The sequence below is a fragment of the Molothrus aeneus genome, chromosome 15 (genome assembly GCF_037042795.1).
Source record: "Molothrus aeneus isolate 106 chromosome 15, BPBGC_Maene_1.0, whole genome shotgun sequence".
Taxonomy (NCBI): Eukaryota; Metazoa; Chordata; class Aves; order Passeriformes; family Icteridae; genus Molothrus; species Molothrus aeneus.
The window spans coordinates 8,522,853-8,537,460 of NC_089660.1; the positions used below are offsets into that span (position 1 = coordinate 8,522,853).

The 14,608-nt window shown below is 39.7% G+C and overlaps 1 protein-coding gene across 1 annotated transcript in view; it reads right to left on the bottom strand.

The window, feature by feature from the left end:
* The window catches only part of SPOCK1 (SPARC (osteonectin), cwcv and kazal like domains proteoglycan 1), a 269,778-nt gene that overhangs the window by 79,299 nt on the left and 175,871 nt on the right, over window positions 1–14,608 (bottom strand). Inside the window, exon 7 of the mRNA XM_066560437.1 lies at window positions 10,389–10,521. Within this exon, the coding sequence (XP_066416534.1) occupies window positions 10,389–10,521 (133 nt within the window). The remainder of the gene's footprint in view (window positions 1–10,388; window positions 10,522–14,608) is intronic.

The following is a 14,608-nucleotide window of genomic DNA, read 5'->3' on the forward strand; positions in this document are numbered from 1 at the left end:
AAAATTCCACTTGTATCATCTAATTGCCAGTGACTGGGCACAGGCCCAGTTTGTTTGAGGTTTTCTGCAAACAGTGAAATGGAGTCAAATTTTTCTATGGATTCATAGAAATGAATCCCAGTATCTTTCCCTTCCCCTATAATATTCTCAGCATTGTTTTTTTCTCCTTCCCACAGATCCTCTCCTAATACCACCAGTCCAAAACCACCTTTGACATCCTCTGCACTGCTCCCAGGTCAATCAAAACTCCCTCCTGCCATTTCCTCTCCTTGGAAGGAGTAAACACCTTAAAGCAGAGTACATGAGGTATAGGGAGGGGAAAATGGAGAAGAGGATTTGAACAGCCCTTGAAGGAAAAGACAAAGCCCCATGGAAATGGCCCAATCCTTACAGCACTACCAAGAGGTAATCTGGATGACTCCATGTTCTGATGATTTGGAGCACTCTGTCCCACCTCCACCACTTCACTCTGACAAAACCCCAATGAACAAAACCAACCCAACCCAACACACAGCCCACCACCCCTACTCCCCCACCCTCCCCAAAGCCACTCCCTATCTCCTCAGGAAGAACTGTTAACACACAAGTTATCACTGGGCAGGCTCTCAAGTGATTTCCAGCCAAGGGTACAAATATTTTGAGGGTGAAGAGACATTTCTCTCTGATTTTTGCCTTAGATTCATTGAAAGTTCACAATACTGATTTTGATGAAAACTCTGGGAGCTCAGACTGACATTATGCTATAAAATGCTTTCACTGGAAAATATGCACATCATTCTACTTGCAACAACTATCACAATATCTCCTCAATATTATGTGTATAATATCAATGTGATCTCTTTCTAACACCAACTGAACATATTTAATATGATAGAATTACTTTGTGCACAGCTATTAAAAACCCACTTTAGCTGTGGATTTACACTGCACAGATTTTTTCAGCTATGAGAAATGTGTCCACTTAAGCACTTCATGCCACACTGACAAATCACTGAGTAATGTCAACCCCAAGAAGGGTTTTCTAGTCCTGTTATACTACAGGGGCACATTTGAGCATAATGTAGAATATGAAGAAGATAATAATGAGATTTATGTGTGTAATGGAAACTATGTGCATTGCACCTCCCACACACTGTTTAAGAATTATGCCCCACAAAATCATTTAAAATAACTCATATTCTACACACTGTGAACATCTCATCTGAAAACTACTCCTCTGCCTGCTCTATTATACAGGGACAACAGGCAGCTCACAAAGAACAAGCATTATGACTTCAGTCCCTTTGAGTTTCTAGGCTTTTCTTTTGAATACTAAAAATGCAAACCAGCTGTATCACTCAAATAATCTAATTTTCCAAACCACCTACATTAACATACTGGCTGAAGCCAATTACAAATGCCTTAAGGCTTCTAGAAGCATAACCTCACAGGTCAAATTTTATTGTTTGCTCCATCCATCATTACTGACACAGTAAGTCCAAGTACACAAGTCACAGTCAACTCACTGCTGCTTCTTTCTCCCTGTGCTCCTGCTGTAATTTTAATGTAGAGGCTTATTAATAAGGACATTGTCTTCTGTCACTCAGTGCTGGCTCCTTCCACACATGTGAAAAGAAAAAGCTCCAAGTTCTGCTTTTATTTTAACAACATCTAGTGCTCCCTGCTTTGGGGTAATGTGCCCAAGCAAGTCATTGATATGATTTATCCACAAATACTTTTTAGAAATCTAATAAAATGTTTTAATAAGAATTAAAAATACACCTCCCCCCTGCCCCCCCCCCCCAAAAAAAAATCAGCCACAAAATAACAAACACCAGGAAAAATCATAGACTTTTGGAAAATCTAGAGAAATTATGTTCTAAATAAGATGTTAATTTACTGTGTAAAATACAGCTGACAGGCCTATATCTTCCAGCCTAAAACAGGCACAGAACTGCATTTTTCAAGATGCTAATAGGATTCAGCCTTATTTAATTCAGTAAGACTTCAGCACATATATTTAAACACATTCCCTAGAAAAACATTGTTTTTCTGGGTCTTTTTGAATAATGAGCAGTCAGCAGCAGGAATGTTACATATTCAGACTTCTAATTATTGGCAGCACCTACCTGGGTGCCTAAATAAAAACATTGTCCTCAACACTGCAGAAGCTCATAAACAGGAAGGGGGGAAATCAGTGACATTCTAAACATTATTTCATCCTTCTGAATAAAACACGTGTGGAAATCAGAAAAGCATGGGGACCAAGCTCTGCAAGAAGCTGCTCTTCTTCAGCATTAACCCTTGCTATGTAAAGAAAGTGAATGTGTCATTTTCCTCCCTTGAAAGAAACGAAAACCCCACAAAACACCAAAACCAGAAGGAAACATAAATCTGTATTGAGATTATTTTAGAATGCTAGAAATTGCCATAACAAAACCCCAAAATATTGTTGTTTGTGGATACCTTGGCCAAGATACTTTAGACATGTATGACTCAACCCCACACACATCTTCCCAGTCCTTTCCTCATTCTTTTTTTTGGTGTTTTTGTAACAATTGACATGAAAATATGAGGAGCTGCATTATCATGCAGCAGGTTCTAGATACACTTAGTGGGTAAACATGAATCTAATCTATTTAAGGAGGATACATTTGAATGAATCCTATCAATGAAATCTAGTCAATCTAAATGAACACAATACAAAAAAAGCATAAAACTGCCAAAAGAGTAGACTACTTCTTTTACAATTTATTTAGGATTTATTGTGTTGTGTGAGCACTGAGGAAACTCAAGACAATCAGGCCAAAATCCTGAACTTCTGCAGCCCTAAAAGATGAGCACATTCAGTTGCTTTAGAGAGCTCTGAGTATTTTCAGAGCCATTTGGGAAAATGGGCCAGTACAGAATTTAGGGGAGTTGGATGTGAGAGCAGCAGCCTTGTGCTCCAGAAGCTTCACCTCTCCCTGTCCCTCAGGGATGGGGGCTGTGGGCTGGAAACCTGAAGGTTGTTTTATTCTGCACAGCTTCTCATTCTGCCTTTCCCAGCATGATATTTCTACATCACTACTGAAGCTGTACATTGAGAAGGATTTTTGGGGGTTTAGAGGAGTTTTCTCTCTATAGTGAAGCTACCAAAATAATATGAAGGAAGAGTTACCACTTGCAGCAACCCACCTAACAGAGGCATTTAATCATAATCTCCTCCAGAGTCTTTAGGCTTGACTTGATAATTAAAACATTCAACTCTGACAAGCCTTAATATGGCAAAATAACAGATTCAGGAATTAAAGAGAAAATATAGATTTAGAAACTGACACAATGTGTTAATCACAAAGAACGCAGTCTGTGCAAGGCTAAATTCTTGTGGACTGAGAAACGTTAGAATATGGAAAAACAAACTAAAAATATCTTTTCCCTGCTAGGCAAGGTTAGAGAAAGGAGATAAACATCAGCATACCCCAATTAGATCAGCCTCTTTAGCTCATAGTTGCTAAAACTTGGGCACACAACTTTGCATAAATTTTGAGTTCTGTCAGGGCCTTTTTGCTCACTGACCTCAGCACAAATTAAAGCAGTGAAAATTTAAGTAATCTCTCTTAAGAAAGATTATAGCAAGGAAAAACCAAACCAGGTTGTGATCCATTTTAATCTGTTCCCAAAATGCCTCCAATGTTTCTCTGTCCTGCCCTTGTGCAGGAGCAGAGATCACCAGGCAGGACCAAAGCAACCCCCATCTCCCTCCCACACTGACCAGTGGCTTTAACAGAGCTTTAAGTAGCCAGTTTCCAACAAAAAGAATCAGTGTCTTCTTTGTAAGAGGTTTATTCAAGGGATTAAAACTGTCTTTGTTGTTTTTCCTTTCTTTGTTCATTTTTGTGTCTTTACTTCCCCCCTACCCCCAGTCTGTTTTTGAAGAGTTGTTTTCATGAAGATTCCTCCAAAGACTAAGGGGATAGCAACAACCAGTCTCTGAAGGGACATCATGTCCTGGGCCACAGCAATTTCTCATTAATTCACAGAATCTCAAACCTGGCAATATGACAAAGCAGCCCTTACTCTGTAAAAATTGCCCAGAGCCCTTCTCTTTCCCCCCTCTATCTGTTGAGTCACTGCAGAAGCCTCTGTTTTGGCTGTTCTCACAATTCATATTATGTCAGGTAAAAATCCTTGCAAACATGTATATATTCATGGGCTTTAGCTGGGGAGCTGTCACAGAAGCAGCTGCAGTGCACAGATGAGTGGTTATGCAGGGCTATTTTTTTCCTGGTTAGGATGTAAAATTGGTAGAGCATTGTTTGGGGTTTTGAATTTACTATCTGACACCACTAAAAGCAAAAGCTTCTTTACTTCAACACAGAACTAAATGGGATTTGAAAGGAAGCTCAGGAATTTGCAGACCTGAATGATTATGTGAGCAGAGTTCAAAAGTGCTATTTCCCAGCTCCCTCAGAATTTAACAAAGGTTACCCCAATCAGGGGGAAGCACAGATCTTTGTGCTGGATTGTTAATTTGTGCCCAAGACACCCTCAAGAGGCATCACTGGCAAGACTGTAAGAGGCAGAAAACCATTTTTTAAGCTTATTAATTGACCAAAAGAGAAATGCCATTCTTCAAGCATATGCAAAAATGCCCTTTACACTTAACCATCTTAGGACACTGACATGGATTACAAGGTACAGAAGAATACAAATCCACCTTATTCCCAATTTTCTGCTCATTTCTAGAGACCATGCAGAGAAGAACACCATATGAACAACAGGATGTCTTTAGGATACACAGCACTTGATCAAAAACCATTGCTTATCTCATGCTTCAAGCCAAATAAAGTGTGCAGCCCCAGATGCACAGCACACAACTCTGCCTGTTTTGCCTTCTGAGAGACAAAATTTATTATTTAGGAGTTGATTATGCAATAACAGCTTCACACAGCTTTTGGATTACACAACTCAAGTCTCACTGGCCCAGAGCACAGGCTGAGGGAACATCTGCCTCGTGGGAATGCAGGAGCCAGATGTGCCAGAGTCAAAAGAGGGGATACACAAAGGTGCTCAACATCAGGCCAGCTCTAGTTCTCCCACAGTCCTCTGAGTCCCCCAGAGGTTATTTGGGAGAATAAAGTCAGTAGTGCTAAAAGCCTCATGTCAGAGGTATTGCTGCAGTGAGGAACCCCCTGCAGCACATGGAGTCAAATAACATATGGAGTCAAATATCCCTATTATCAAATAGGGATAATGCTGAAAATCTGCTACTAGAATAAGGAAGTGGTTAAAATGCTGCAAAATCTTTTTTCTGTAGAAAGTTCATTCAGAATGGTCACATCCCATAAAATCTATCAATTTTCACAAAGAGATATATGAAAGAATAATTTATTCTTGTATCTCCCATCAACAATCTTTAAAATGCATACAGGGAAAAGATGCATAAGGATGACTTGATTTTCTTGCCCATGGAATTTTTTAATCATATCCTGTTACGTCTCACTTACCTCCCCCCCACCTCCTCTCTTATTTTCTTAGTTTTCCCTTACAAAACCAGACCAAAGCTAAAAGTTAGCAGAGAATTTAACGTAACTCTTATCTAAGTGGGCACACAAGAAGTGTTAAGGCTTGCTGAGTCTTTGAGTATCTTGTTTCCATCAGAAGAGGCCAAGCAATCCCTCAGATAAATAACAGAGAGGAAGGCTGTGCAAAACCACAGCTGAGGAGCAGCACCCAGGCTCAAGGACAGGTAGTGCAGCCAACAGATTGATTGTGGAAAACCAAACCACATTGCACTAAATGCTCAACAGTTAGACACTTTAACAAGTCTTTGCTAATTGTGCTTCTGCATACAGACCCCTCCTAATTAAATGTAGCAGCCTTCACTTTGCACACATTTAACTAATAGTGTCTCATTATTTTGGTCGTTATTTTTTTATTCTGTTTCAAGATTGTTGGAAATTTTTTTTCTTGTACATCCCTTAATATCAAATTTATTACCTAATGTTATGACAACAGGACATGATTTTTACATTTTCAAACAGAAAGATACATGATTATGGACTTAATTAGTTCACAATGATTTAATTAAAATTTGCAGAACAACAATGTACCTAATTAGAAACATAATAATTATGCCAATGTACCTTTCCAATGTATCTTTGAAGGGGCCATTAGTCATTGAGGTGGTATGTTTTGTAATTTAAGATGATCCTAATTTTCATTTTCTGACTAGTTAAGTACAGTCATCGTCATGTTCATGTAATTGCTTTATTAACAAGCTTAATTAAAGTTCCTGTAAAACTGACATCTTCAAAGTTATTCTACTTAATGTGTTGCTGACAAAAACATTAACTAATTACATTGAGCTCTTTACAGGGCTTATGTCCCTCATAAGCTTCATTCATTAGTACTTTCAAGAGCTTTGAAAAATCTGCCTGTATAACCTATGGAAGTGCTTTGTATTGTCACAATATTAAATAGAGCTGTTATACCCAGGAAACTTCTTTGTACAAAGTTATTATGTGAGAGATGGTGCACATTTTAATATACCTGCATTTCAAGCAGTAACTAGAAAAAATAAATCAGGGAAATCTTTGATAAACCTAAGCCTCTTAGAGTTCAAAGCCCACAGGGAAGGGTGATCATTTATAAAGTTTTCCAGAAATACAAGCAAATTCTGCAAGTTCAAAAACCACTAATTTTTCAGTTGCTGTAAACAGAGTACAGGGACTGAGTAATACAGACCACATCTGTGTTCAAATTTTGTCATGAAGAAGTGCTGAATTATTGAGGCAACTGAAGAATCCCATTGCTTGGAAGAATTAGTTTGTCATCTGGAGAACAAAACTAGACAATAAAAAACCCCACCACACACTACAGCCCAACAAAGGGGCTTATCAATTTCCACTTTAGCACTTATATGTCGCAGATGAAAAAATCCAGATCAAGTTTTCAAGATTTCAGAAAAAGGAACCAGAAAGGTTTAATGCCTAAAAGTCGGTGAGATTTTTTAAGCAGTACAACTCCCAAACATGAAGCTAAATCAACTTTAGAGCCATCGAAGTTCTCATTACCTTGTGTCTCCTATAGTTTAGGTGACACTTAAATCATTGTAGCACAAGATGTAGGCATGGCATTTTTATAATTTTTAACATTTTACCATTTGTCTTTGTGCTGGAAATCAACACACAGAATATCTTCCAATGGAAGATTAAAAAGACAAAAGATTCCTTTGACTAGCCCTCAGTAAATTAGTTGTGGGGCTGAAGGGTTCCAAGTCTTTGGTGGAACTCAACAAGGCTGAGTTAAACATCCTGAACCTCTGTCTACATCAACCAGTAAGCTCAAAACCAGAGCTTTAGTTTATCTTTTGTTATTTTTCCCCCCTATAACCCTTACATTATTGATTTGGTTGACTTTTCCCAGTTTTGCCAAGAAATTCTTGCCTCTAGATCTACTACATTTCCTGAGAAACAGCTGGAATTATTCCAGGATCAAATGGCTAAATGAGAGCCTCTGAGATGTATATTTAGTACGTGTGCATTTTCTTAATGTGAATTACTGGGCATTTATTGACACCCAAGTTTCACCTGCACTTGATCACCCAGTCATACTTGTGTTGTGTCTTTTCCTTTTCATTCCTTTTTTTCCCCTCAGATAACAAAGTATGGGAAGGGCCATTGCTGCTGTAGGATGGCAGCCCCAGGTCACCACTGAAACACTCTGATGCTGCCCTGCCAGGCCAGGAGCCCAAATCCCTTCTCCCACCTGAGCTGTGCCTGCAGGAGGGGCCAGACCCACCCGCAGCTGTGTCTGCCTGTCCCACCTGGCTGCCAGCAGCAGGGGAAGCCCAAGGTGCACTTTCAGAAGATTTTTTTCCCTCCAAAACTTTGTGGCCTCTCTCCATGTTTTGTTCACAAGCTCAGCAGGAATCTGCCCATTTTCCCAGCTCGTCAGTGCCCGTTCAGAGATGCAGAGCCAGGACCAGCAAACACATCCCTGACAAAGCAGTGCCCTCACTCCAGTCCCCCTGGGTGCATTCTCACAGTCAGTGCTAGAACATGGCAGCACTGCAGGGCCAGAAATAATTCCTGCCAACAGCACTGGCATGTGAAAGAAAATTACTGAGAAAACTTTGATTTTAGTGACTTGAAGGCAGAAAAAAGGGATCACATTGTCTAGTGAATTCAAACAGGGAGTTTGAGGGAAGCAGTATGTTTTTTTGTAAAAGATACTAGATACTCATGATCATTCCTGATCACAAACACTAACATATACTATTATTATATACTATATTATTATTATTATATATTATAGACTATTATTATATGTTGGGACACTAACATACACTATTTTATTTTAATGCTCTCCCTAAAGTATTTTCAGCTCATTGACCAAAATTCATCTTCTGAAAAAAAAATAAATTGAATTTTGCTAGAACAGGAGCAATTGATTGTAAAACATACAATAAATAAAGATGAAACTAAGTTGTTTCAGAATAACTCTTTAAAAAATCTCCTTTGAAAAGAACTCAAAACCCAAACAGGCAACTTCTGTTGGGAGGTGTCTCTGACAGTCAAACATGTCAGCACTAGGAAATGTTTCATGTCTTGTTTGTAGCTGTCAGGCTTATATCATAATGACAATAGCTCAGTGAATTTATAACATTGGCAGTATGTTGATGAAAACCAGTTATATCTTATGGTGAGAAACAGAGAAGGCCAAAATCCCATTTGGAGCTAACAGAGAGGCAGGTGCCATGTGTTTATACATTGAGAGAGGCAGGTGAGATGCACAGAAATGAATGCATAGATTGACAGAACATGAAATGAAATCTATTTACTACAGAATGTCTTATGGACTCAAGAGTTCAGACAGAAAAAGCTGTTTTTAAAATAGGCCCACCTTAACCATAAATACCAAAGCTATGTTACTGCAATACACACTCACAGAGAGAATTACAGACTAACTTGTTTAATAGGCAACACGTGGCCATTTTTCCTGCAGTCTGTGTGCACAGATGAGAGTTTCTGCTTTCATTTGCTCCTTCTGGCCATGCAAATCTTTCAGCCAGAACAGGAGAGAAGCTGAAATTACCAAGGCATGGCAGCATTTTAATATTTGTGTCCATTACTAAGTGGAGAATTCAAGATGCCCAGCTGAGAAAATAATGTAGCTGTCACAACACAGCAAAGAATTTTTTTTCCCTGATAGCTCTATTTTCCTGTTTGTTTGTTGGTTTTTTTGGCTTTTTTTTTTTTTGTTTTGTGAAGTCTATTTTTAGATTTTAAAAGGTAGTTATACTGGCTGTTAAACATTACTTTGTATGCATGAATTTAAGAGAACCTTAAGGGTATTCCCTAAAATATGCTTTCCAGTGCCTGAAGTGCTGTTTTTGGAACATGTGTCCAAGGCATGGAAGGCTTTATTTGCTAATGGGAGATCTGGAATGCTGAGTGGCTGTGAAGACATTTTCTTTTATTGAGTCAAGCCCTAAGGTGATCATATTTTCAGTATAACAATGAGTCGATTTATCCCCACTGGGTTATGGGAATTTTTTTATGGTACCATATATGCTGCATCTGGCACACAAGCCTATTAAAGCCATAGGCTAAATGAATTGTAATATGTTACCCATGCAGACTAGGAAAAAAGAGACAATTAAAAATAAATCTATCACTGAAGAATGTTTCTGCTAAGTTACTTTATGATTTGGAGACAAGTCTTAAAAAAAAACCTAAACAAACTATCCCCAAATTCTCTTGTCTAAACAAGCCAATCTCATCAAATGATACTTCTTTTTCAGTTGCATCACCAATATTAAAATTGTTCTACTTCATTAAGAGAACAGGCTATTTAGAGAAACATGAATCAGGAAAGTCACAAGATTGCAATTTGGCATTCTGATTTGCTGTTTTTCAAATAAAGAAAAGCGTACATGTATTAGCACTTTTTACATGAAAAAAACATAAAAAACATTCCTAGGGTAACGAAGAGTATAATTTAATATTGCCTAATAACAAGAGGCATTTCACCTTCACCCCACATCCCAGCTGAGTGCTGCTGCAGGAGCTGGGGCTGCAGGCAGAGCTCACCTGGCTGCTGTGTGTGTGTTCTGTGGCTGCTGTAGGTGTGTCCTGTGGGTGTGTGCCCTTACCTGGCTGCTGTAGGTGTGTGTCCTTACCTGGTTGCTGTAGGTGTGTCCTGTGGGTGTGTGTCCTTACCTGGCTGCTGTGGGTGTGTGTCCTTACCTGGCTGCTGTGGGTGTGTGTCCTTACCTGGCTGCTGTGGGTGTGTGTCCTTACCTGGCTGCTGTAGGTGTGTGCTGTGGGTGTGTGTCCTTACCTGGCTGCTGTAGGTGTGTGCTGTGGGTGTGTGTCCTTACCTGGCTGCTGTAGGTGTGTGCTGTGGGTGTGTGTCCTTACCTGGCTGCTGTAGGTGTGTCCGTCGGAGCCGCAGACAGCGCTGGGATGTGCCACGGGGCAGGGTTTGCACTTGGCCATGTTGGCTGCTCCAGCCCAGTGCTTCTGGGCCAAGTTGCCTTTCTTTTGTCGAAGGCTGTAAAATAAGACACACCGTGGTTTTTGAGAAGTTTGTATAAAACAGAAGAATTGGAGCTTCTCTGAATAAAGCTGGATTTCCAGTACAGCATTTATTTAGAATCATTTCAGTTGGAAAAGACCTTTAAGATCATCAAGTCCAACCATTAACCCAGTGCTGCCAAGTCTACTAAACCATAATTTAGAGCAAGTAAATGAAATACAGCTCCTAACAATGCTTTTATAATATGGCGTATTACAGCAGACAATCTAAAAAGTCATAAATTGGTAGGCAGCCCTAGATTTATAACACTTGATGGTTTCATTTAGATTTATAACTACAAATGATTTCACTTCAGAATATAGCATTTCTTGAGCTACACAGCATTTCTGGTTACACCAGTTTGTATTTAGAGACATTTTCACCAGGCCTTCTCAGAGCTGCCAAACTAGTGCTAAGCTAGCAATGATTTTAAAACAAAATCCTTCAGAAAGCACTGCAATTTATCCTGTGCTTGTAACAATATACAGAATCACACTTTTGTGTGTGATTCTGTATATTGCTATAATATACAGAATATAATATACAGTCAGGAGCCCCTTTGACACACCAGCTACTGAATGATCAGCTGAGGTTCTCAGATCAATCACAGTCCCCCAGGAATGCCATAAAGTCACAGAGAGCATCTCCAAACCCACCAATGTGTGTGTCCCTGGGGAGTGACTGCACTTGTGTTCAAGTTATAGAATACTCAATTATTGCATTAAAAATGCCTATGAAGAAAGACATCTGCTCCAAAAACTTATTGCAAAATGTGCCATTGACAATGACTAACGGCTCATTTTCCTGTCATAATGAACTACTTGACTGATAGGACATTAAGTAATTATCACCAGCCTAATGTTGCAAGCTGATTAAAAGTTTGCTTTAGATACCCCAATCCAGTGTTACAATGCAGATTCATTTTGGTGGTGTGTACTTGTCTTTCACTTGAAAGCATTTACAAGGGAAGGCAAAGCATTGCAGCAGCTTTGCTGGAGAACTGGTAAGAAAAATAACTGCCATCTGTTCTTGTACCACAGGAAGAAAAAGATATGATATAACAGTTCAGCTAGAAATGCATTTCAATGTGCTGCTGAATGACTTTATCACAGTTTCAGAAAAATATATACAGATATTTTTTAAAGCAATTTCACTACAGCTTGCAATTTGCTACACAATACCAACTCTGATGTAATGACACATCCAGCTGCTAAATAATATAAATTCTATTCTTTCTTCTCAGTCCTAATTTCACTCAAGTCTAACCTTTGCCAGAGATGAATAGTACTATTAAGAAGATTGGGTCCACAAAAGGAATCCAATCATGATATAATAAACTATGAAAATAGAAGCCAACTCTTTAAGACTAAATTCCCTTGTTATTTTGAAAAAGTCTCCTTAATGCAGAGAGCAGCACTCTCTGTTTCAGATGCATTCTGCCTACAAAGGTACCATACACCAGGTGCTAAATGCTGTGGATAAGGATGTTTACTGGCTCTGAACCCCCTAAAGCAGCTCTGTGGATCTGATCTCTTATGCTGAGGCTGTACAAACTGTTTATTTAAGTTTTCCACAGTAACTGATTTCACTGCAGCCCCCAACTATGCTTGGTTATCAAAATGTAATGATTATCTTATTTTCTTGACCTCTTTGGATTACAGGCATGACTTCTGGTTGTTTTTTTTTCAGCTTGACAGGAAAATTTCCTCATTTACTTTACTTACAGCCCTACACTTCTAGAAATGCACAAACTCAGAGTCAAAAATACGTTTGAATGTTGTACTGAGATACTGATGAGCACAGTCAGGAGACAAATATGAAAGGAGCTGTGCTTCTCCTCTGGAGACTGCAGAAGGTCAGAGCTTAAAGCAGACTTTTCACTGACTCTAACTTCCACAATTTCAAAAGTTAGATCCTTTGCTATACATAACATTATTAAGAAGAACATTTTAGGATTAGTTATAGAAAAACAGCCAAGAAATGCTAAATTTGAAGTGTGTGATTTAGTGCCATCATCATCAAACCCATCAGCCACGAAGAGTGGAGGATGGAGAGGAGTGAGTGAATAACGAGCACCTCATCAAAATTAAATATATTGCAGTTCTTAGCTAGACTGATGCCTAAAAAATCACAGGATCTGAGTGGGAAATATAAACACATTGTACAGCATTTGTGGACCACACTACATCAGGTATTCTACACTATAACATTAAAAGAAAAAATCCACTCAGGACAGGGCTTCTTGTCCATCTCTGCACAGCCTTACACCCCCTTGGTCTTAATTTATTCAATCCTTCTTTGATCCCTTCAAGATTCATATTGCAAAGACAATTCCTACTGGAAAATTCCTCTGAAGCTGCTGATGTTTTTCATTTCCCATCATCACTTAAAAAAAAAAAAAAAAGAAAAAAGTAATTAAATTTGATTGTTTCGAGCCATTCCAGCAGCTCATTGAGCCTGGTGGCCCTTTCCATCACTTTACAGAGAGTATAAAGAACATGCACAGCCTTAGGCCTGAGCTCTGTTCCCAGAGCAGCTGCCTGGAACACAACACCAAGCCTGGCATGTCCCCTCAGCTGGGGACCACAGGAAACATTTACTCTTCCTAAGCCCCCCATTCATCTTCAGGATCTTCTTTTAATAATAAAAGGAAGTTTATTCTCGGAAAGAGTGATGTTTAATAACAAGAATTTACAGTGGAGTAGATCCCAAAGCATTTCATTAATATGACATAAAAACTAAACAATTTTAGTAGCACTTCATATAATGGGGGTAATGAGGCAGAGAATGCTGCAAGGAATCTGAAGCTCCCTCATTCCTGCAGGTGCATGGAACTGGTAGCAGAGCAGCCATTTCTGTGCAGGAAACAGTCTGGCTTCCAAAACCTAATATATTCTTTTCAAGCTGCAAGTTTTTCCAAAATGATAGTGCAAAGTGCCACTGTATTTGAAGCAAGTCAAAAGTAATTTTTGTCAGCTTGGCCAAGTGAGCAACACCTAAAAGTTTTAACTGGATTCCCAGGTACCCCACCAAAACCACAGCTGAGCACCTGTCTTGTAAAAGGAACATCTATTTTCCAAAAACCAACGTGTATTTTTCTGCAGTCATATTTTTGAGAGGCTGGATAGGACTTTTGGAAGCTTTTCAATCCTATAACTCCTAACTACACATCAAACATACAAACAAACAAATTAAAACCTAGACAAGAACATTGGCTGCCACAAGCAGCCAGCCAGCAAATCCCCTCTCAATGGAAGTGCACATTCACATACTCTGGGAATGCTCTGCTATGCTAATTATCTTGGTTTAGAATGAATGTGTCAGGAGCAAGCCTGGCCAAAGCCAATTAGGCTTTTTTTTTTTTTCCTGACAACCAAATTTAATCCTGCTTTAAGACTCAGAGTTGAAAGGATCTATGACTATTTTCACTATTCCAGAAGCTGGAACACATGAATGCTTTGGTCAAGTATTAAGACATATAGGCAAACCCTGTCTGCTCTTGTTTTGCAAAGTGGTGAACCAAATGCACCAAAAGGCAGAAGAATTATGGAGTTGGTAAGTTTTACAGCATTCAGCCTCTCGTATTTTATCACATACAGAAATGTCAGTGGTTTAAAGCATCCACAGTTGCACAGTGACTGAAGTTCATTACTCTTTACACACTGCTCACCACACACTGTGACAGTCCAGGGAGCTGCCATCTGCTTGGCTTGCACAGGAGCAGGGACAGTGCCTGAGGCTCTGCAGATGCCACCAGCCAGATGCCAGGAGGGCGCAGGGCAGCCCAGAGCCACAGGCAGCTGCACATCAGCACACGGCTTCCAAGCACACAACCCTGGCCATGCAAAAAGGACCTTTAGGAAAAGTGCCTGCACTCAAGGTTTTATGGCTTCCAGGTGTGCCCTGGGGAGCCAGCCCAGCCCCAGCTGGGTGCAGCTGGCAGCCCCAAGGATGGGGAGCACCTGGTCCTGCCAGCCTGGCAGGGAGCATCAGTTCTGGGCACTGAGATCCTGCTGGGGAGCTTGAACTGTGCCTTTGAGTCAGCAAAAGTTTGTCAAACAAA